Genomic DNA, 22,432 nt, shown 5'->3' with positions numbered 1-22,432 from the left:
TAGTTTTTTTCTACATGTATTGAGATGATTATGTGGTTTTTGTCCTTCATTCTATTGATGTGATGTATGATGTTTATTGATTTGTGTATATTAAACCATTCTTGCATTCCTGGGACAACTTGTCATTGGTCTGTTTAGGTTTTCTGTTTCCTCCTAGTTCAATCTTTGTAGGTTATATGTGTCCAGGAATTTCTGCATTTCCTCTAGGTCTTCAAATTTATTGGTGTATACTTTGCACTATAGTCTCTAATGAGCCTTTATATTTCTGCGGTATTTGTTGTGACATCTCCTCTTTAATTTCTAATTTTATTTATTTTGGAGTTGCTTCTTTTTTATTAGTAGAGCTAATAGTATGTCAATTTTGTTTTTTTTTAAAAAAACAGCTGTTTGTTGATTTTTTAATATTTTAGTCTCAATTGTATTTATTTCTGTTCTAATCTTTATTTTCTTCTACTAATTTTAGATTTGGTTTGTTCTTGCCTTTCTAGTTCTTTTTGGGGAATTATTAGGTTGTTTATTTAAAAATTGTTGTAGTTTTTTAATGTAAGCATTTATTGCTATACACTTGTCTCTTAATACTGCTTTTGCTGTGTCCCATAGGTTTTGGTATGTTGTGTTTCTATTTTCATTTGTTTCAAAAAATTATAAAATTTCTTCTTAATTTCTTCCTTTGCCCATTGATCATTCAGGAGCATGTTGTTTAATTTATAGTTATTTATACAGTTTCGAATGTTCCTTTTGTTATTAATGTCTAGTTTTATTCCATTGTAATCTGAGAAGGTATTTAATATTATTTTAATTTTTTATAATTGTTGAAACTTGTTTTGTGTCCTAACATATGGTTAATCCTGGAAAATGTTCCACATGCTGATGAAATAAATGTGTATTCTCTAGCTGTTGAGTGAAATATTTTGTAAATGCATTAGGTCCTTTTAGTTTAATGTGCTATTAAAATCTGACTTTTTTTTGGTTGATTTTCTGTCTAGATGATCTGCCCAATGCTGAGAGTATGGTGTTGAAGTGTCCAACTATTATTTAATTGGAGTCTTTCTTTCTCTTTAGATCTAATAATATTTGCTTTATATATCTGAATGCTCAGGTGTTGGGTGCATATATTTTTACAATTATTATATTCTCTTGTTGAATTGATCCCTTTATTATTACTGAATGGCTTTCATTGTTTCCTTTTTATCTCTTAATCTGAAGTCTGTTTTATCTAAGTATAGCTACACCTGTTTGCTTTTGTATTTTGTTAGCGTGGACTATTCTTTTCAATCCCTTTACTTTCCATCTGTGTATGTCTTTATGGGCAAGATGAGTTTCTTGTAGGCATCATATAGTTGGGTCTTCTTTTAAAAAAATATTGTTCAGTCAGTCTTTATCTTTTAAATGGGGGAATTTAATCCATTTACATTCAAGGTTATTGTTGATAGATAAGGACTTATTATGGTCATTTTAGTAATTGTTTTCCATTATTTAATATAATGTTTGTTCTTTACTTCCTCTCTTATTTTTGCAGTTGAGTGATTTTCTGTAATGATAAGGTTTGATTCCTTCCTTTGTGTACCAGCTGTATAGTTTTGCCTGTTTTTATGATGGTGGTTATCATCTTTTCACTTACAGATGTAAGATTCCCTAGAGCATTTCTTGTAAGGCTGGTCTAGTGGTGATGGATTCCCTTAGTTTTTGCTTGTCTGTGAAATATTTTATTTCTCCTTCATTTCTGAAGGATAGCTTTGCTGGTATAATATTATTGGATGCCAGTTTTATTTCTTTCAGTACTTTGTATATATTATCCCATTCTCTGTTGGCTCACAAAGTTTCTGCTGAGAAATTCACTGTTAGGCCTATGGATATTTTCTTATATGTAACTTGATACTTTTATCTTGCTGCTTTTAAAATTCTTTCTTCATCTTTGACTTTTGACAATTTGACTATAATGTACTTGAGAGAGGATCTGTTTGGGTTAAATATATCTGGGGTTCTTTAAGATTTCTGAAACTGGATGTCCATTTATCTGCCAAGACTGGGGAGATTTTCTGATATTATCTTATCAAATATGACTTCCTCATATTTTTACCTTTCTTCTCCTTCTGAAATACCCATAACATGGACATTTGTTTGGTTAATGATGTTACATAAATCCTTTGATTCTTTTTTTTTTGTCTGCCTGTGTTTTTTCAAATACTTGTCTTCAAGTTCAGAGATTCTTTTTTCTGTTTGGTCTAGTCTGTGACTGAAGGTCTTAATTGTGTTTTTTTATTTTATTTATGAATTTTTCAGCTCTAGGTTTTCTGTTTGGTTCTTTCATAATATCTGTCTCACTGTTGAATTTCTAATTTAAATCATGAATCATTTTCACAGATTTGTTGAATTGTCTAGATGTATTCTCTTATATCTCGGTGAGTTTCCTTAGGAGAATTATTTTAAATTCTTTTTCTGGAAGTTTATACATTATGATTAGGGTCTGTTACTAACAAATTCTTATCTTCTTTTAGAGGTGACGTGTTTTCCTGCTTTTTTATTGCTGATATGTCCCTGTGTTGATTTCTACTTATCTGGTGGAAAAGTCACCTTTTCCAATTTTATGTAGTAGGTTTCTTAGGAAAAGTCTTATTTGTTTAAATGAGTCTTGGGGTGACAGTTCAGTGGAATGTGTTGACCTTGGTTCTAGGTAAACCCAATAGTGTAGTCTCTGTATAGTTTCTTATAAATGAGTCTTGGGGTGTTGGTTCAGTGGAATGTGTTGGTCTTGGTTCTAGGTAAGCCCAATAGTGTGGTTTCTGTGTAGTTTCTTCAGCTGTAATCCACACTAGTGGCATTTGTGAGTTTCTTGGTAGCCTAGACTGAGAGAGTTTATGGCAGTGGTGGTACAGCTTTGCCAGGGGTGGGCTTGCTGGGCTGTTTCTCAGGTTAGGGACATGTGCATGCACTTGGTGGGCCAACTAACTCAGGGTCTACCTTGCTGCAGTTGAGGCCATGGGGCTGTTACTCTTGGCTGCATGGGAATGTGGTTGCTTGGCCAGCTTGGTGACATGTCTGCCAGAGGTAGCCCACAGGGGTGTTTCTCAGGCCCCAGACACAGTCACGTGGCTTCTCAGCTGTGGTGTGTGTGTTTGCTGGGGGTGGCCCACAGGGCTCTTCCTCCAGCTCAAGACATGGGTGTACAGCTGCTCATTCAGCCTGGGAGTGTGTCTACCAGGGGCAGCTCATGAGACTGTTTCTTAGGCCTGTGATGTGGGCACAAGTCTGCTTGGCTGGCCTATGGTTGGTTCCCAGGGCTCTTTCTCAGGTCCAGCACATAGGTACACAGCTGCTTTGCTGGCCTGGGAGTATGTATTTTCCCTGTAATGAGAAGTCCCTCCTGTTTCTGGGCCAGTCTGATCTGGAATGGGGAGACATGGATGCAGAGTCTGCCTTCTTGGATTTTCCATCATCACAGATGCATCTCCACTCCCTTGCTGCATTCTGGTGCTCTCACATTGACACTCCAGTCTAGTCTTGGCTGTTTATTCATTGTCTTGGTCTTTTCTTGTGGGAGAGATGACAGTCAGGTATCTCTAATCAGCCATCTTGCTCTGACTAGATTTTTAAACTAGATATGATTTTTTTTTTTTCTAGAGACAGGGTGTCGCTCTGTCACCCTGGTTGGAATGCAGTGGTGTAATCATAGCTCACTGCAGCCTTCAACTCCTGGGCTCAAGAGATCCTCCTGCCTTAGCCTTCCAAGTAGTTGCCTCTACAGATGTGTGCCACCACCCCTGGCTATTTATTTATTTACTTTTAAGAGACAAAGTCTCTCTATTTTTCCCAGGCTGGTCTCAAACTCCTAGCCTCAAATGATCATCCTGCCTTAGCCTCCTTAGTTGTTGAAATTACAGGCATAGCCCCCAGCTCCGAACATATGATCTTATCTTTAGTAGCTTATAACATAATTGTGGCTGGGGTAAGTAACTCCTAAAGCAGGATAAATTAGACTAAGTGGATAAAAAAGATGTGTAGTAATAATACTTCAGTAAGTCTATAACACTTTGTTAATTCGAAGCTACTTATTGAACACTATGATAGTTGATCCTCACACAATCTTGTATGCTAGGTGCTAACATATCTGATTTCAGATGTAGTTACTGAAGTCCAAATAGCGTAAGCTCGCTTGGCTAGTGGGAGACCTAAGGAGATCCCAGGTCATTTTGCTACAAAGCCTGCTCAGGGTACCATATTTGCCTTCTCTGACAAATTTACTAACAGTTTTCTCCTTCCCTTTTATTGATCATCGATAATTATATGGTTCCACCCTTTACCCTTAACTTGTAGTTTCTGCAATCACTTTTATTTACATGACTTCTCAATATGTGTCTTGATATCTTTTCCTCAGCTCTGATCTCATGCTGATGACTCACTACTGACCATTTGCTCTTACATGTACTTTCAGCACATGAAAGTCAGGTCTAAATTCTACCTCTTTATTTATCTCTTTACTTCCTTATTTCTAGGCCCTGGGGTTGAGACTTTAGTAACCTTTGACACTTGGTCTTCCCTCTCGATTCTTCCTTTATAACCATTAATCTAGCAAATTTATTAATCCTCTATCACTACAAATACTTGAGGCCTAAAGAGACAAGGTTGTCCCAACTAACAGATAAACAGGTTTGATTTTTTTAATTCAAGGAAATGTTCTTGTGCAGAGTAGGATAATAAAAGTAACCATTTAATATAACTCGTGAAAACTAATGGCATTAATATGTGTAAAGCATTTAGGATAGTTCCTAGCACATGGTCAGCACTTACAAAGTATAACATATTAGTACTAGTATTAGTATTCTTAATACTAATGATACTAAAATATGATTGGATGATATTTTTTAAAATGTCAGCTTTGCACTTTGTGCAGATTACTCATTTTCTACAAATGACATAATGTATATAAAACTTCCTGCACAGTGGTTGGTACATATGTGTTTATACATGGTAATTATTCCCCAACATAGACCTGCAAGGTCCCATCTAACTCTAGAATTCTATATTAAATACATATATAATTTATGCATAGATTTGTATATCAACGAGTTGAAAATAATAAAAGTAAAGTCAGATTAAGTATAATGCAGAAACAGATTACTGCTGATATTGCTTTCTCAGGAGTGAATGAAGGCCATTTCAAATGAAGACCTTTCAGTTGCCATCTTTTTTCTCTGATCAGGTTCTGTAATTTCTTATGAAACTTGTACTTGGTCTTCTTGGTATGTTGTGATGGTTGCTCCAGTTGGGTCCAACCTTGTGCCACCAGAAGTCTGAGGGTTAATGCGTGTGTGTGAGAAACATTGTATTGATTCATATTCATGTGTCACATATGAAATCACACAAATTAGAATGTAATTTTGAAAAGTTAGGAAAAAATAGAAATAAATAAAACAAAGAAGCACTATACAGAAATTCAAGTTTTGGAAGGAGGGCAGTTCTGCAACAAAAGGAACAGAGTTAAGAATAGTTCTTCCTACACTGCTTCCTGCTTGGGCTTCATCTGCTCCTCAGGCAACAAGACTTTAGTAAAGCCCCAGTTGAGAGGATTTTGAAGCGTAGTTTCCATGGCAACAGGCTTTAAAATGACATACCTCCAGAAGAACTTTTCTTGGTTGTTCTACCATCCAAACAAGAATCCTCTAAGGCTCCCACAGAAAAGTCAACTTTTAATGAAGCCGGAGTCTTGCTTTCTGTGCCCTAAGGAGCACCTTTCCTGTGGGACTCATTTCATGCTTGTAATAATGACTTATTTTCTTAAATTGTGAGTTGACTACAGTGGGAATGAGAGCAAGGATTGAGGTTTCTCATAATCACTGAGGGAGTGGCAAATTTCTAGGTATAAGAGTTAGACTTGAGGCATCTTGTTTCTGAGCAGTGACTAAAATACATTCCACATGTGGCAGAGGAGCAAGCTCTGAGGTATGTTCAAATGTTACCCAGCACTTATACACAAAACACACACACGTGTGCACGCACACACACCCACTACACACACAGGACTGGGAGAAGGGTGGTAATTAGCTTGCTGCATGGAGGTCAGACAGCTGCCAATGGGGCTCTAATTGTGAAGCCACCACTTCAGCTGCCTTATCCTGACCAAAATGTACCTCTCATTAACTGAGTGCTGTTTGAAATTTCATAACTAGAGATCTATTTTTTTTTTTTGCTAAAGACTTTGTCTTCATTTTAAGAAATACCTGGAAGAGGGTGAAGAATGTGGATTGTCCCCAGCAAGTTTTAGTAGACTGTGTGCTGATGAATTTGTGAGATTCTTCTTGAAAACTTAGTTTTGACAGAGAATTGAAGGAAAGTAAGCACTAAGACTGTGAATGTTGGGGAAGAGGAATTTTTGCTGAGATTAGGAGACTAGAGATGGGTATAGGAAGAGGAAATGGGAGGCTGTAAAGAAACCCTTACCTGATTTTGGAATTCGGCTTTTGTGGTGTGATAGAATGTGGATATTTGAAAAATAGGCATTGGTGGTAGGACAGGAAGTAGGGACAGGGTAATATACTCAAGGGCCTGATGTTGTCTGTGGATTGGGTTATGTTGGAGAGACAGGCCTTAAAGTTTGAAGAGTGTATTGTTCCCAGGCTCTTCTCACTCTTGTCAGCTGTCTCCTCTGCCCTATGGCAGACCCTCTCTTGTCTCTTTCAGGATCATTCAGCTTTAAGCAAGATTTTTCCTTCCCTCATGCCATCCCTAGGATATATGCATTTCATATTTGTTTTATGTCTATTTTCTACAGCATTTATCAGGGCTCTTTCTTTTGTCAACCACTCTTCTCGGCTCTTCCACTTTCATGATTTAATTTAACTCTCACAACGACGACACTGTGAATTATCACCATCATCCCAATTTTATAGATGAGGAGATTGAGAATTAGAGATTAATGAACATTTTGTGAGCTATATGATTCAAAGATATAAAAGTGAATAAAACTACAATGTTTCTAGCATCATTATAGTTCACGGAGGGATAGGACAGTAATACATTGTGAGTAGAGCTGCAAGAGATCTAAGAACAAAGTACTGTAGGATTTGTCGTGGCTAATCCCTATTAAGGTATGAGCCGATAATTGAGATTACTCCTTCTGGCATTTAGGTGTTTTGATAGGGCATGCTCAAGACATAAAAATTCTCTGAAACATGGTACTGAATAATTTCAGGTCCTTGATGAATTTACTGATGCATATTTAGTTTCTTGTCCTGGAATCAAAGAGCCTTGGGTGAGGATGCTTCCTCCCAGGTGGAGTAAGGAACATTTTGTTGAAACCTGATCCGAATACTGTTTTAGGAGTACCTTAGCTGGGATTTCCATAAAAAGCTGTGCTGGGGACAAGGCCATATATGCAGATAGCTTACTTTTGGAAGTCATCCCAGGGAAAAGAGAGAGAGAAAAACAGGGAAGTATAGAAAACCAATAAAAGGTTCTGTTATATGTTACCTTAATGGGGAATTTAGGATTAGTTCCTCTGAGATCTTTCGATGTACTAAGAAGAATGAACCACTGGAGATACAGAAAAGGGAGACATTTACCCACTGGCACCCAGGGGTGTTAATTCCTTCACGCTTACAGATCAGCACGTGCACCATAATGGCTGAATGGATTCTCAGATGTACCACTTTGTGGTGGCAGAGATGTCCTAGGGCTGAAAGGAGGGGATACGTAGTGTAGTCAAGAAACATTGTTATTGGGCTATAGCTGGATGCAGCTCACTGCCACAGCAACAGCAGAAGCCCAAAAGATAGGCTGAGTAATATAAAATGAGGCATAAAACATGTGCAACACAGAGAGCTTGGTGATGGGACCTGAACTCAGGCCTGGTGAAAATATTCAGGATAGTAGGCAGAGAACAACACAGCTAGAAGACAGGGCCAGCGTTATGTGACTTGTCATGTGCTAAAAAGCTTAGAAAGGCCTTTTGCTCCATTTACCTGCTACTTGTTTTGAAAATTCATCCTTTATCTTATTGCTGGTGCTTTGAGCTATGGCATCGTGTCTGAATTACACATTAAACATAGCATTTGGGGGGAACATGGCATCAAGTCATCAACACCCAGTAGCCCAATAGACTAATTGGCCTCCCTCCCCACAACTCTGACCATGTCACTCTCATATTCAATATATTCCATGGATTCACATTGCATACGTAATTCCTGTCATGACGTTCAAGTCTCTCCACAGTAGGAACCTGGGATGCTATTCCAGGGTTGATGCACAACTATATCCCTCCCTGTACTCTAAATTCCAGCCAAACTAAAGGCCAGGTGAACTTCCTCCAGACAATGTAACTGGAAAGACTGGAGACACAAGTTTTATTCTGGACTCCACCACCAACCAACTCTGACTGGTGGACTTCAATTTTCCTGTCTAGAAAACGTAGGGTAGATAGAGTATTAGGGCACTGAATCCCAAACCTGCCTAAACATCCAGATCAATAGGGTGAAACCTGTCTAAATATCCAGATCAATAGGGTGAGAAATACAAGTTATAAAATCCCACCCCTGGAGATTCTAATTTATGATGCCTGGCTTGGGGCAGCAGGATCTGTACTTTTAATAAGCATATAGTTATCTAATTCATTTGCACAGCCAGGTTTATGAACCACAGGATTAGATGATTTTTAAATATTGATTCAAATTTATGGGACTCCAAGAATGATAACTAGCTGTCACTGAGCTCAAGCAAGGCTCTGAGAGGCTAGAACACAGAAGGGATGACTTTTGTCACGAGAGAGGGGAGTTATGAAAAGAACAAAGCAAGCAAAACGAGAAAGCAAATATCCCATGGGAAGAAGGAGAATCAAGCTACAAGGCCTTCAGGCTCACGATGAGGGGATGAGAGCCTGAGGAAAGCTGAAAATAACACTGGAAAGAACAACGATAGAGGACAGGGGCCATCTAGGGGAATCCCAACAAGTTAGCAATTTTGGAAAAAACTCTTAACCAATCGAGATTGATTTTTACTGTCAAGCTCAAATTCCAAGAAAAGACAGGTTGGTTTGTCTTCTGGACTGGGTATTGTGCAGCTCAGCAATGAACTGAAATATAAGTGATAGGTTGAATGTCCTCCATCAGAGTGGCATAACGTTTTGTTTTTGCCTTTTCTGGATCTTATCACATGCTTTTACTTAGTTATGTGTGTTCTAGTGTCTTTTTCAAGACATGGTCAGAGTCTTGAAGGCAAGAACTGGGCTTTACATACTTCATTATCTTCTACAGAGAGGTGTTAAACTCAGTTATTAAGAACACCAAATCTGGAGTAAGATGGACCTAGTTTTAATATGGCCTTTGTAACTTAACATTTGGGGAGTTACTTCATCTCTAAAATGAGGGTGATAAAACCCAGCTCATAGAATTTGGGGTAGAATTAAAATGAAGCATTATATGAAAAATGGTATTGGATCCTGGCATGCTGAGGTCAGTGCATAATGCTAGGATAAAAAAAGCATTAGGTATACATTAAGTGCTCAATAAATGGTAAATTATTGTTTTTGCACAATGCTTTGTGTATTTCTGAGTAGATGTTAATTGAACAAATATTTTCATGTTTCTAAAAGCCCATTCAAATATTATCAAGGGTATGAGCACAACTTTGTTATATCCAGGGCTGTGATCCCAGGGGAACTTCTGCTGCTCTACTTCTAATCAGTTCCCCAGATATCCAAACTCAGAATAAAACTGCTCAGTCTCCTGTCATTGGCTGTCACTGATAATGGTAAGGATGCTGTCGCCTTTCTGCAAGCTGGAGAAAGGCCTCAGGGCACAGCCTCCATCAGATGTCACGTACTGTAGCTCAGAAAGGGTTCTGAGGAAGCCGAGGCTCCAGTGCTGCCATCGGGATAGGGCCTAGCGGGCTGGTGCTTAGTCTTTCATCGGGCTGGTGCTTAGTCTTTCATCTGTGATAGCTCCGCAGCCAATCTGTCTGAACAAGTGAAGATAAGAGCTGGACCTAAGGGTACATCACTGAAACTCTGGGCTGAAGAGGATGAGAGGCTGAATCCGGATGAGCAGTCCGAACTTTTCCTGAGTCCCCAGTCTCAGGTACTAAAGCTCTGGGAAAGTCCACTTCACCCTTCTGCTCTGTCCAGGATGACCCTAACCCTAACTCTCCAGGCACAGGTGGGCTGGGTCCGGCCTCTAAGAGGACTCTTCCTGGAGACTGGCCCCAGTTTCTGTAAACTTAAGTAGAAACTGGAGTTGAAAGGGCGCAACAAAGGGATCAAAGTAAAGATGGGAGGCCTTGCCAGCAGCACCTGCCCTGGCCATGGAGGCGGGGCTTGCTCCAGAGGGAGCCGCAGCAAAGCCCCCTCTGCTGAAGTTCAAAACTCTCTGTGTGCCTCCTATTCTCAAGAAGGAAGGAAGGATGACTGGGAGGGCAGCAGTGGTCTCTCTCTCTCTCTCTAAATAACTTTTTCCCTTGTCCCCACAGAATGCCTTAAATGACAATGGCTGCTGAGAATTCCTCCTTGGTGACACAGTTTATCCTCGCAGGCTTAACTGACCAACCGGGAGTCCAGATTCCCCTCTTCTTCCTGTTTCTAGGCTTCTACGTGGTCACTGTGGTGGGGAACCTGGGCTTGATAACCATGATAAGGCTCAACTCTCACTTGCACACCCCTATGTACTTCTTCCTCTATAACTTGTCCTTCATAGATTTCTGCTATTCCAGTGTTATCACTCCCAAAATGCTGATGAGCTTTGTCTTAAAGAAGAACAGCATCTCCTACGCAGGGTGTATGACTCAGCTCTTCTTCTTTCTTTTCTTTGTTGTCTCTGAGTCCTTCATCCCGTCAGCAATGGCGTATGACTGCTATGTGGCCATCTGTAACCCACTGTTGTACATGGTCACCATGTCTCCCCAGGTGTGTTTTCTCCTTTTGTTGGGTGTCTATGGGATGGGGTTTGCTGGGGCCATGGCCCACACAGCGTGCATGATGGGTGTGACCTTCTGTGCCAATAACCTTGTCAACCACTACATGTGTGACATCCTTCCCCTTCTCGAGTGTGCTTGCACCAGCACCTATGTGAATGAGCTTGTAGTGTTTGTTGTTGTGGGCATTGATATTGGTGTGCCCACAGTCACCATCTTCATTTCCTATGCTCTCATTCTCTCCAGCATCTTCCACATTGATTCCACAGAGGGCAGGTCCAAAGCCTTCAGCACCTGCAGCTCCCACATAATTGCAGTTTCTCTGTTCTTTGGGTCAGGAGCATTCATGTATCTCGAACCCTTTTCTCTTTTAGCTATGAACCAGGGCAAGGTGTCTTCCCTATTCTATACCACTGTGGTGCCCATGCTCAACCCATTAATTTATAGCCTGAGGAATAAGGACGTCAAAGTTGCTCTAAAGAAAATCTTGAACAAAAATGCATTCTCCTGAGAAAAGGGCAATGCTCAGGAAAGAAACACTGTTTCTCCCATAAGTGATTTGGACTCCATTGGTTACATGGAAGAAATATAATTTTTCCTCAAACAGGTTCATCATCCCCATTTTAAGGGTTCTTTAATTTACAAATATTCTTAAGAGCTTTGAATACTCACACAGTAAGTCTTGAGGATCATTTCACTCAGTTCCCCGCTATTTCTGAGGATAGACTCAAGCTTATGTACCTTCCCCGAGGTCGCTCAGCTGCTCAGCAGTGGAACTGCGACTAAAATCCAGGCTCTTTATTTCCAGTACTGGCTGCTTTTCATTATGGCTCACTTTCTTCCTCCCTCAGCCTCTGGAAGATTTCATTTCAAATGTGAGCTGGCCTAGGATGTTAAAATCTGATTCTGTCCTCAGAAATTACATGCAACTTTTCAAAGGCTAATTTTAAATGTCGCATTTTTGCAAGTAGGTAGGAAGTATATAGAATTTTTTGTTGAGATGGCCTTGGCCAAATGACCAGGGAAATTCTTGAAGCATTTTGAAGAAGGTGCAGGGGAAGTGTGTTAGGACCCAGGGAGCAGCATGTATGGTACCTCTTAAGACAGTGGGGTGGAGCTTCAGGGACTTGGACTTGAAGGGTTTTAGTGATGCTGGGTGGAAGAACTTATAGAAAATGTCAAGGTTATGAAGAACAGAATTTGGGAATTATTTCACATGCAATCACATACAATCATTGCCCTGTTTTCAAAAGTCAAGATGGGGGACAAATGCAGTGGCTCATGCATGTACTCTCAGCTACTCAGGAGACTGAGGGAGGAAAATCGCTTGAACCCAGGAGGTGGAGGTTGCAGCGAGCCAAGATCATGCCACTGCACTCCAGCCTGGGCAATGGAGCAAGACTCCATCTAAACAACAACAACAACAAAAAAACTTCAAGATGGAGAAGTCCACCGCCTAGGGTGGTCAGTTATGGATCTGGAGAATATTTCAGAACCACAGAGAGCCTTGTGTTACAAGTCAGTAGTCAGGTGAGATCCACACAGCAGTCAGTCAGTGGAGGGAATGACCACTGAATGGTATAATGCTGCATGCAGCAGAAACCATGTGGGGTACTTTTTGCATGGTTTCACAGATCAACTTTCTGCCCCTTGGCACCTCACGCCGAATCCTGGGAGGTATTCCTTAACCGGTCCCCTTGCCCTCTGGTTTCAGTTGGGTTAGACCAATGGCAACATCAGCAGAGGAAATCAGAGGGTAGGAGGAGTGTGATATTATGCTATTTATTTCCCTGACTTCCTCCTAGCTGGGCAACAGTGGCAGTAACTGAATGCCTCATTTCTTACTGGGTTATAATAACTGCCCCCTCCCTCGTCTCTTCATGCCAAGGAGTGATAATGTCTCCCTGCTGTTGCTAACCCAGAGAGCTTGACCATCTCTTTGTGGTTTCTCTCAACCACTTTTGCTTAAACAAATGCAGATAGTTTCTTTATTGTATTTTCAATTACTGTATTTATGTGGATCATCTGATTTTTGCAGAAGCCCTGACTGCTGCACCTTCCAATAAAGGGTGGGAGAAATGATATGGCTCAGGTTTATAAGCCCACAGCCTAATGGTACTGTATAAAGGAAGGTAGAGTAGCTTTTCAGTTTAAAAAGATTATAAATAGTAGATTTCTTTGTGAAACAATGATATTTGAAATGCTGTGAAAATGTGTTGACTTACGAGTCTCTCTTTAGGAAGATTCTCTTCTATTTAGAAAAAGTAAAGTTTGGATGGATGTAGAGTGTTGCCCTTTGGGATGGTGCAGATTAATAAGGGTGAATTCAAAAGAATGAGGGATTGTGTCTTGGACAGCATGGACTAGATAAACAACACAGAATTTAGCTGACTATGGGATTGAGAGGGGCAGAGCAGCATAAAGACTCAAAAAGAGCAGAGCCCAGAGAGTTGGATGGTAGAATCAAATTTGAACCTGAGCTTCTCCTCAGCTGTGTTGCCTTTAGCATTACATGATGTCTCTGAGCATCAATTTCTTCATCTTTAAAAACGTTTTTCTCAGGAGTATTAAGTGAATTAGATGCCAGATTCTCGGTAAATTTGTTTCTGTCCCTGCCAGATCCTTTTCCTTTTAATATCAGCACTTGCACTAATTTATTATGTGACCTTGGGACAATTGCTTCATTTTTCTGGGTCTATGCTTGCTTATATGAAAATGATCATGTTCTATCAGATTATTTCTATATTCCATTTACAAGATATATTTATTTATATATTGACCAGATAATACATTTGCTATAGGCTGAACACTTGTGTCCCCTCAGAATCAGATTTTGAAATGACGGATGTTGAAAGGAGGTGGGGCCTTTGGGAGGTGATTAGGTAATGAGGGTGGGGCCCTCATGAATGAGGTTAGTGTCCTTATAAAAGAGTCCTGAGGCTGGGTGCGGTGGCTCACGCCTGTAATCCCAGCACGCACACACACACACACACATACACACACACACAAAGTCTGAGAGAGACCTCCCCCACCTCTTCTACCATGTAAGAACAAAACAAGAAGGCTCTGTCTATGAGGCAGAAAGTGGGCTCTCACCAGACACGGAATCTGCTGCTGCCTTAATCTTGGACTTCTCAGCCTCTGGAACCATGAGAAATAAATTCCTGCTGTTTAAAAGCCACCTGGTGTGTAGTTTTGTTACAGTGGGCTGAACAGACTAAGACAATGTTTATGATATTAAAACTAGTACCAAAGAATAATCAGTGAAAGGAAGCCTCCTTTTACTTCAGTTTTCTTGTCATGCAGTCCTCTTCTTTTCTAGGGGTTATCATCGTTGCCTGTTAGCTGTATATTTTTACATAGTCACTGCATGTACAAGTTGTGTGTGCCTGCACATACATACACACAGTTTTTTAATTTGTTTCCAAAGTCATGAAAACCTACTTTGAAATATATCCAGTATGAAAATTAATTAGAAGAGGAATGAATTAGGGTTTGTTACTAAGATAAATAAATGGAGAGAAAAGCCTACAAATGTATATGAAGGGTTGTGGTTAGGAAAAAAGTGGGGGGAGAGAAAGTAATGTGTGAAAACAGGGAGCTTTAGCTCTGGCTGAAAAAGTGTACACCCCAAGAAAGACACAGCCCACAGCAAGAATGTGTTCGTTCTGATCTATTGCCTCCAACTCAATTTTCATGATTGCACAAAATTCCATCCTATGGATGTATTAAATGTAATTAACAATTTTCTACTACTATACATTAGGTTATTTCCATTTTTCCAAATTATAAATAATACTTGTTTAACACACTTACTCAGCAACTCTTTGAGTTTTCCCCATACTTTGGATACATTCCTAGACAGAGACTGAATGAATTGCCCAAGATTCTTGAATTTGGTTGCAAAAATCCTTCTTGAAAGTTTAACTCAATGTGCACTCTCATTACCAGAATAAACATATCTGGAAAATCCACTCTTGGCCAGGTTCTGTCCTAGTCAGGGCACTGCTCATAGGAACATGTTACTTTTAGTTTTGGTGATGATAGTGTTTATATTATTGTCTCCTCCTTTTTACATCTTTTTTCCTCCTACTTTATTTCATCAATGACTTGTATCTGGATCGATAAAGAAAACAGGGAGCAACATTGAAAATGTTTTATTTTCCTTCTACATTTCCTTCCATATAAACTCGCCTTATTTCTTAAACGGCTTTTTCTTGGCTTGACCATATTTCTGGTGATCGGTTTAATCAGAGGAAGGGCAGACACCCTTGGCCTTTGAGGTAATGTATAAATATGAGGTCTCCTTCTGGAATATCTTCCTCCTGTCTTCCTCTTGGGTTTCAGTGCTGCTTCTCTGTGCTTTCACAGCACATGGCACATAACCTAGTAAGTGCTGGACCGTGTGGGACTGTTGCTTACTTTTCCATATCCACTTCCACCACAAATTAGACTGTGAGTGTTGTACAGGCAAGGTCCCCGGTGTCTATTTTGCTATATCCTCCATAACTAGCACAGTGTCTGGCACATATAGAGTAGGAATTTAGCAAATATTTATTGGATACAAGAATGGAGTGTCTAGCAGTTTTAGAAGCTGCCTTACTAAAGAGGCTTTCCTGTTTTCATCCTTCTGGCGACACATTCCTTTCTTTCACCACATTGATGAACATATGTCCATCACCCTGGTCCCCTCATCATATTCTTCCTGTTCACTCAAGATCTCCAACTTTAGGCTCATGTCACCTGGTGGCTGTAGTAGAAACTAGTCCCTCCCTTAGTTTTGTAAATCTCAACTTTCCGCCCCTTTATATGGTAAAATATACAGCATAATATAAAATAGGTGACTTAAGCTCTAAATCTTTATTCAATTGAACATGGGGCTTTGAAGGATTTTATAAAATATCAACAATTGAGCATTCATTTTGTACTCTCCATTTAAACTGATATCCCAGCGATAACACATAGAAGAAAAATTTGCATGATGAGAAAATGAATCATTCACGCATGGAGCTCTCATTTTCCTCAGAATACTTGCCTGAACACTCGCCTTGAAAAGATGAATATACTTAGAAAAAAGCCACCAAGACCATAGCCTGATTCATCTTTGCTGTCTTTGCAGGGCACAATACTGCTTTCTCAGAACAAATCTTCCTCCTTTTTAAAAAAGAAATTCTCACAAATGAGTATGTTTTATGTCTTCCCAGAATTGCTTCTGGGACATTTGATAATACAGAGTTTTTTTGTAACTAAGTTCCTCAGTCATTTGAATGGCAAAGACTGCCACTTTTTCTTTTGCAATTCACAGTACATTATAGGGAGATGTTTTGAGACTATGCCAATATTTTGTTCCTTTTCAAACTTTCACACCTTGGTTTTAGCATCTATTAATGATCAGTTATTGCCTGAATCAATTATTACTCTAATGCCTAAAAAATGAAGATTTTCTAATTCCATCAGTCTTCCTTTATTTGTTAGTGGGCATTCTGTTAAGAGCTGTTTCTTCTCATCAGTTTGTTCATTCATTTATGTCATTATGGACTCATGCTTTCTAATTTTATCTAATTGGTTATGATTCATTATCATCATTGTTTACTCTGATGCTCAATTTGTCCCTGACTTGGCCAGTGGAAGCCACTTCACACTGATTTCTGTGTCCTTTTAATATAGCACCATCAGATTTTGAGCACTTTATCACTGTCTGGCAAAATGGTACATTTCAGGTTCTTGCTGCCCGTTCCCTGCCCAGCATTGGTTCTGTTTAGAGACTGATGGCATTTACAACTAAGAGATGAGTGGAAGGTGAGATGAGCTATATTTAATGTCATTCTGTGTGCAGATATTCAATGGAAGAACATTCATGTCTGTAAAATAGCATTTATGTATTTGTCCCTCTGAATACACCTGTCTATGGGCAAATAATGGACTTGCTGTCTGTGAATGGGCCAATACTCTGTGGCCAAAGCCAGTGATTCCTAAGTGTCACTTGTGGCCCTTTTCTTACCACTTTTTACCTCCTCACATGACAGCTTCTTCCAGTTCCTATGAGTAACTGATTGGACTAGATGAGAAGAAAATCAGCCTGAGGTGGAAGAAAAAAAGCCCTGAGACTTTTCCCACACAATTTGGTTGTAAATGCCATTCTGTCTGGCCTCCTTAAAGACATGACTACTTGTCCCATTTGCTTCTTTCATTCTTGTAATATTTTGCAATACCTTCCTTTCCTGCTTCTTCCCTTTTTAAAAATTTTCCATACTACCCTGATCTGAGAATGAATGTGGACATATAGATAATAATTTAATATTCAAGGGACATGAGTTTTTCAAACCCTAATAATAACATTTTTGAGACTTTATTTGTCTTATGAACTTGAGATACAAGTTCTCATTTAATCTCCTGTACAAATGTGTGAGATAATTGTCCCTGTTTTATAAATGGGCAAACCGAGGCTGTAAAAAGTTAAGGTACTTGCCTAAGATTGCACAGATAGTCAGTGGTGGAGTAAAGAATTGAATTTAGACTGCAGGACTCTAGAATCGCCCACACTTTCAACACTAGCTGCCTTCCAGAAGGCTCAGTCTGGGTGTGCAAGAAGGAGCACGTGTGATGCATATATATTTTCACCTTGTACAAAGTCCAAATTCTTGCTGCCTTTGAGCTGAACAAGTCCCTACATTCACTCTCAGTTGAAACAATTTGTCAAAAAATATGCTAAGATAAAGACATTGAAGATTTTTCTCCTTATTTAATGCACTGGGCATTAGCTCAGTCATTATTATTAGGGATCAGTAATATAAACATATCTGAGACCTACTGATCTACTGTTATATGGATTATGCAATAATGGATTTAGAAAATGTTTATCGAGGTTATATTCCCAACTTCAGCCAGGTGATAATGCCTGCTAGATATAGAAGATGCTAAATACACTTTGAATAAATCCTTAAACCTTAAAATACTGAAATTATGTGGTATTTTTTAATTTTTAAAAATTATTTTTCTTAAATTTGCAAAAGCCATGTTTTACTATTGTAGGACTATGTGACATAAGGAATATGTAGCAATAAGCAAAAGCTTTAAAAAATTCCACAATCCTGGCACCTAAATATGACCACTTTTAGCATTTTGGTGTATATTTTTCTGGGTATGTCTGTGTAGTTGTGATGGCAAAGACCAGTTTGCAAAAACTATATATATATATATATATATATATACACACACACACACACACACACACACACACATACACACACACACACATACACACACACACACATACACACACATACACATACACACACACACACATACACACACATACACATACACACACATACACACACACACACATATATACAAAGATATGATCATGTTAAGTTCCCTTTTGCAATTTTCTTTTTTTTTAATTGACTTTTAAATTTTGTGTAGAGATGGAGTCTCACTATGTTGCCAAGGCTGGTCTTGAACTCTGGGCCTCAAGTGATCCTCTCGCCTTGGTCTCTGAAAGTGTTGGGATTATAGGCATTAGCAACTGCACCTGACCCGCAATTTTATTTTCATTATGTAAAATGTTGTAAACAGCTTTCTGTATTATTAAATATATATACCAAAATTATGGTTTTTACTTTGTTGTGTTTATAGCTATCAGGTCAGTAGAAAGACAAATGTTTCTATTTGCCTCACAGAAAGCATAGTTTCCTTCTTTGCAAAGAACTTTGTAACAGTGACATTTCATCTGATGATCCTAAATTCCTTTTCTAAATTCTAAAAGTAGCTTTCCCTTTCTTATCCTGAGGTGTCAAATTCTGCATATCCCTTGCACCATTCTAGTTCGGGTTTCTTGTCTCCAGTCCCATCTGTCTCATTTCTAAAAGCCAGAAGGCCAGCTTGGTGATGTCAGCACTCTCCCATCTTGCTCACCATTGACCACAGTCAAGTCCAAATGGTGGTAACAACAGATCTGGGCCCAAACTGTGATTCTGGTCTCCTTTATGCTTTGCACCTCGCATTCTCTACAGCATGCGGGGCTTTCTGTCCCAGAAGGTAAATCAGGAAGCTGCTGAGGGAGAGGAGTGATTTATAGGACTGATGAGAAATTGGGAGAATGGACTTGTGGTTCAGGGTGGCCCAGCCTTCTTCCTACAGACCCTTTCCCTTTTTTTTTCCTAGTTGGATAGGTATGTTCTCAGGGCCCCCAATAATCTCTTGCATTTGAAACCTTTCTCCTTTGTAGTGAAGACAACTGTTGTCCAGCTCAGTTTAGACCTAAATTCACAAGTTTAATCTATGGTGTGCATTGAGAGAATTACAAGGTCCTATTGCACATCCAAGCTGGGTTTTCCAATTAACTTTATCAGCAATAAAGCTGGCATTTTTTTTCCTGTGTGACTGCTGTCTGTATTTTTTCAATTGATTCTGGACTCAGACAGAAAGGGATATGATTAATTATGTCAACCTAAGATAATCAAAAGGGTCAGAATCTAATTTAAGGAAAGCTCATTAAAATGGAAAGTATGAGGGCATGGTCCAGGGAGCAGAGCTACACCAAAGAATGGTGATCTGTGCTCCTGCTGTGGTGAAAAATAAGGATAATTCATGCAGAAGAAAACGGAGGTGCTGAATAGGTTACACTTTCCATGCAAAGGCAACATACAGATATAAGATTTGATTGACTACTATTGGTTCCACTCTAAGGGGATTTTTTTACATGTTATTGTAAAGAGGTAACAGTCACAAGGGTCTCTATTTCCAGTGTCATTTAGTCTAGTTTGAATAAAGAACAGGGAGTTTAGTTACTGTATAACATCTCAACACAAAAGTCAGAAAGCAACAGTCATGCAGCAGAGAAGAAAAACAGTCATGTTAACATGAGTGAGTCAGCTTTCAGGGCTTAACTTTTCCCCTTAGCATAACGAAACGAATCTGGAAGGTACTGACATTTTATTTTCTTTCTACATTTCTCATCATTAACCCGGTCCACAGTTTCCAACCCCTCCTTGCCCTGTATACAGCTGTTCTGTTCTCTATGTCACTTGGCACTCCTAAAATTTGCAGTGTTTTTTTCCTTTATAACCTTTTCCGTTTCCTTTTGTGGTTCCTTTTGCTCAGAATGCTTTCCTGATTTTCTCTGCTGGTAACCTTCTACTTGTTATTCAAGACTAATAGCAATACATTTCTAAAACTATGTCATAAAGCAGATTGTGAATTTCCATAGTAACAATATAATAACTGGAGATGTTCTGAATAAAGATTTAGTATAAAACAACCTGTTATAAAATTAAAGATATACTTTCTATAATGGCTTATAATAATTTTTAAGAGCAAAATTGTTCTCCAAATTTTACAAGATGTGCGAAAAGTTATTCCAGGTATTGATTTTATAAAGGATCTCCAAGCCAAAAAAGTGAATGTAGAGCATATGAAAAAGCAGAACACCATCATAACATTGACTAATGCAAACTTACACTAGTTATTATTCATTAATAAAAGTAGTTATTGAGCCATGATCTGCATTAGATGTTGAACATCATCTTTTTATTTTATTTACATATAGCCCACATTCCATTAAAAAACCTGGCCAGATAATTCGTTAAATGCATTTCTGTTTAGCCAGCAAAGAAGCTTATATTCATTCCACTGACAAGCATAATTTAGCTTATTTAGAAAAAAAGGAATCATTGAAGAATCAAAGGTTTTAAGAACTTTCTTGCAAGAGTATGAAGAATAGCAGTCTTTGGAAACTGGGATGCTTGTTTACTTTATTTTCCAAACCACATCCAAACATATCCCTGGAAGGGGAAAATCATTAAAAATAGACCAAAACTTTGAGGAGGGTTTGTCACACTCTGTGCAGATGATTGTGGGGAGTGTGCTTATCCCGACATAGGGAGATGAAAAAATTGCCCCACAGCCTGCGATGCTTTCCCTGTCTCTACTCCTTTCCCACAGACCCCTTAGCCACCAGTCCCTATTTCAGTAGACAGTGATCTTAGCTGCAAGAAGCAGTTGATTCTGGTTAACTTTAGCAAAAAAGGGAGCTCATTAGCAATAAATGGGGTAGTTCATAGAATCTTAGAACAGGCTAGGGAACTAGTTTTTGGAGCCAGACAGGTGGAATCTCAGCCAAGTTATACCACACAACTATCTGGTTAGGCTGCACCGATTGTTCATGTTGGCACCACTAGTACCTAACATTTTTATTGATTGGTAGATTTTTGTTTTTGATTTTGCAAAAATGAAATATAAATTGCTCCTGTTTTTTTTTTCTGTCATTCACCCCAAACTGAAGAGTTCTGCCTGGGAATATCTGACTGGCTGAGCTAGCTCTGATGTTCTCTGAGGTGCTTTCACAGAAGGAGGCTGGGTCCTTGCTTCAGCCAAGGCTCACACAGGGGCAGAGTCCTCAATTTGGAAGGAATTCCAGTGCTGGACAGTCACAAACAAACAGCTATATATTTTTAAATGTCTACTTAAATTTAGCTTTAAAACTGAATTTCACTTCTTTAGGGAGGCCTTCTCTGACTTTGAAGACTTGGTAGGGCCCACTTTAAATGTTTTCATAGAACTCTATAGCCTCTTCCTGGCACACTTACTGTATTTCTAATTATGTGTCAGTATCTGTTTCTTCTAGCTTTCTCCATCTAGATTATATGTTTGAAAGTTAAGGGGTTGTGTCTGTTTTCATTGTTGCCTTGTTTTTAGAGCAAAACACGGGGTTTAAATTATTTTAAATGCTTGTGTGTATACCACACACACACACACACACACACACACATTGGAACTTCCTATTTCTACATCTCTTAAATTGTATTTCTAATTCATAGTCTCTCCCACACTGATGTTGACTTTTCCAGACAATTTCTTCAGATCTACCTTCCAGTTTACTTATTTTCTCTTCACTTGTGTCTAACATAAGCTCTCTAACATATTCATAGAGGTCCCAATTTTAATCATCATATTTTCATTTCTAAAAATTCTATTTGATTCTTTAAAGTTTGGGGGGTTCTTTCAGTTTTGATGGTTCCTTCATTATACTTTCAGTTTGCTTTTTAATTTTTAATTTTTAAAAACATATTGTATGCATCTATTTTGTTTTCTGTCCCTGATAAGCTAGTAATTTTGCAGGTTTGGCTAGGTACATAAATTGTGTTTTATCATTCCTGGTGAGTCTTATTGATGGTGGATTATTTTGTGTTTGTTTAAAATTTTCATCATGAGCTCATGATCCTTGGATATTTATCTGGGGAAATAATTTCATATCTGGATTTAAGTTTTATTCTCCAGAAAGAACTTTTTGTTATTGTCATATTTGTAATATGAATTTTTTACTTGAAACACAGAGGTGATTAGAAATTGTCAGAGGCTATTTTGTCTGTTTTTCTGCCATTCTAGAGCCAAGGCCAAGTCGGTCACATTTCTAGGCCTGCTCCTACTGTGGGCATTTTTTCTCCAAGTTAGCCATGGAGAATTTTTTTTTCCTGAGGAGTCAGAATTATGTCAGTCATGGTTCCAAACTTCCAACCTGCTTAAAGTTCCAGGC

At 38.9% G+C, this 22,432-nt stretch overlaps 1 protein-coding gene across 1 annotated transcript; it reads left to right on the top strand.

The window, feature by feature from the left end:
• The first annotated feature begins 10,465 nt into the window (after positions 1-10,465).
• On the top strand, positions 10,466-11,407 carry LOC100993719 (olfactory receptor 8B8). The gene has a single exon (XM_003819941.5). It carries the CDS (start codon positions 10,466-10,468, stop codon positions 11,405-11,407), a length of 942 nt encoding a protein of 313 aa, XP_003819989.4.
• Positions 11,408-22,432: the final 11,025 nt, after the last annotated feature.

Source organism: Pan paniscus, chromosome 9, assembly GCF_029289425.2.
Source record: "Pan paniscus chromosome 9, NHGRI_mPanPan1-v2.0_pri, whole genome shotgun sequence".
Taxonomy (NCBI): domain Eukaryota; kingdom Metazoa; phylum Chordata; class Mammalia; order Primates; family Hominidae; genus Pan; species Pan paniscus.
Note: the sequence above shows the minus strand (reverse complement) of the source record. Positions and strands in the feature narration are given on the sequence as shown.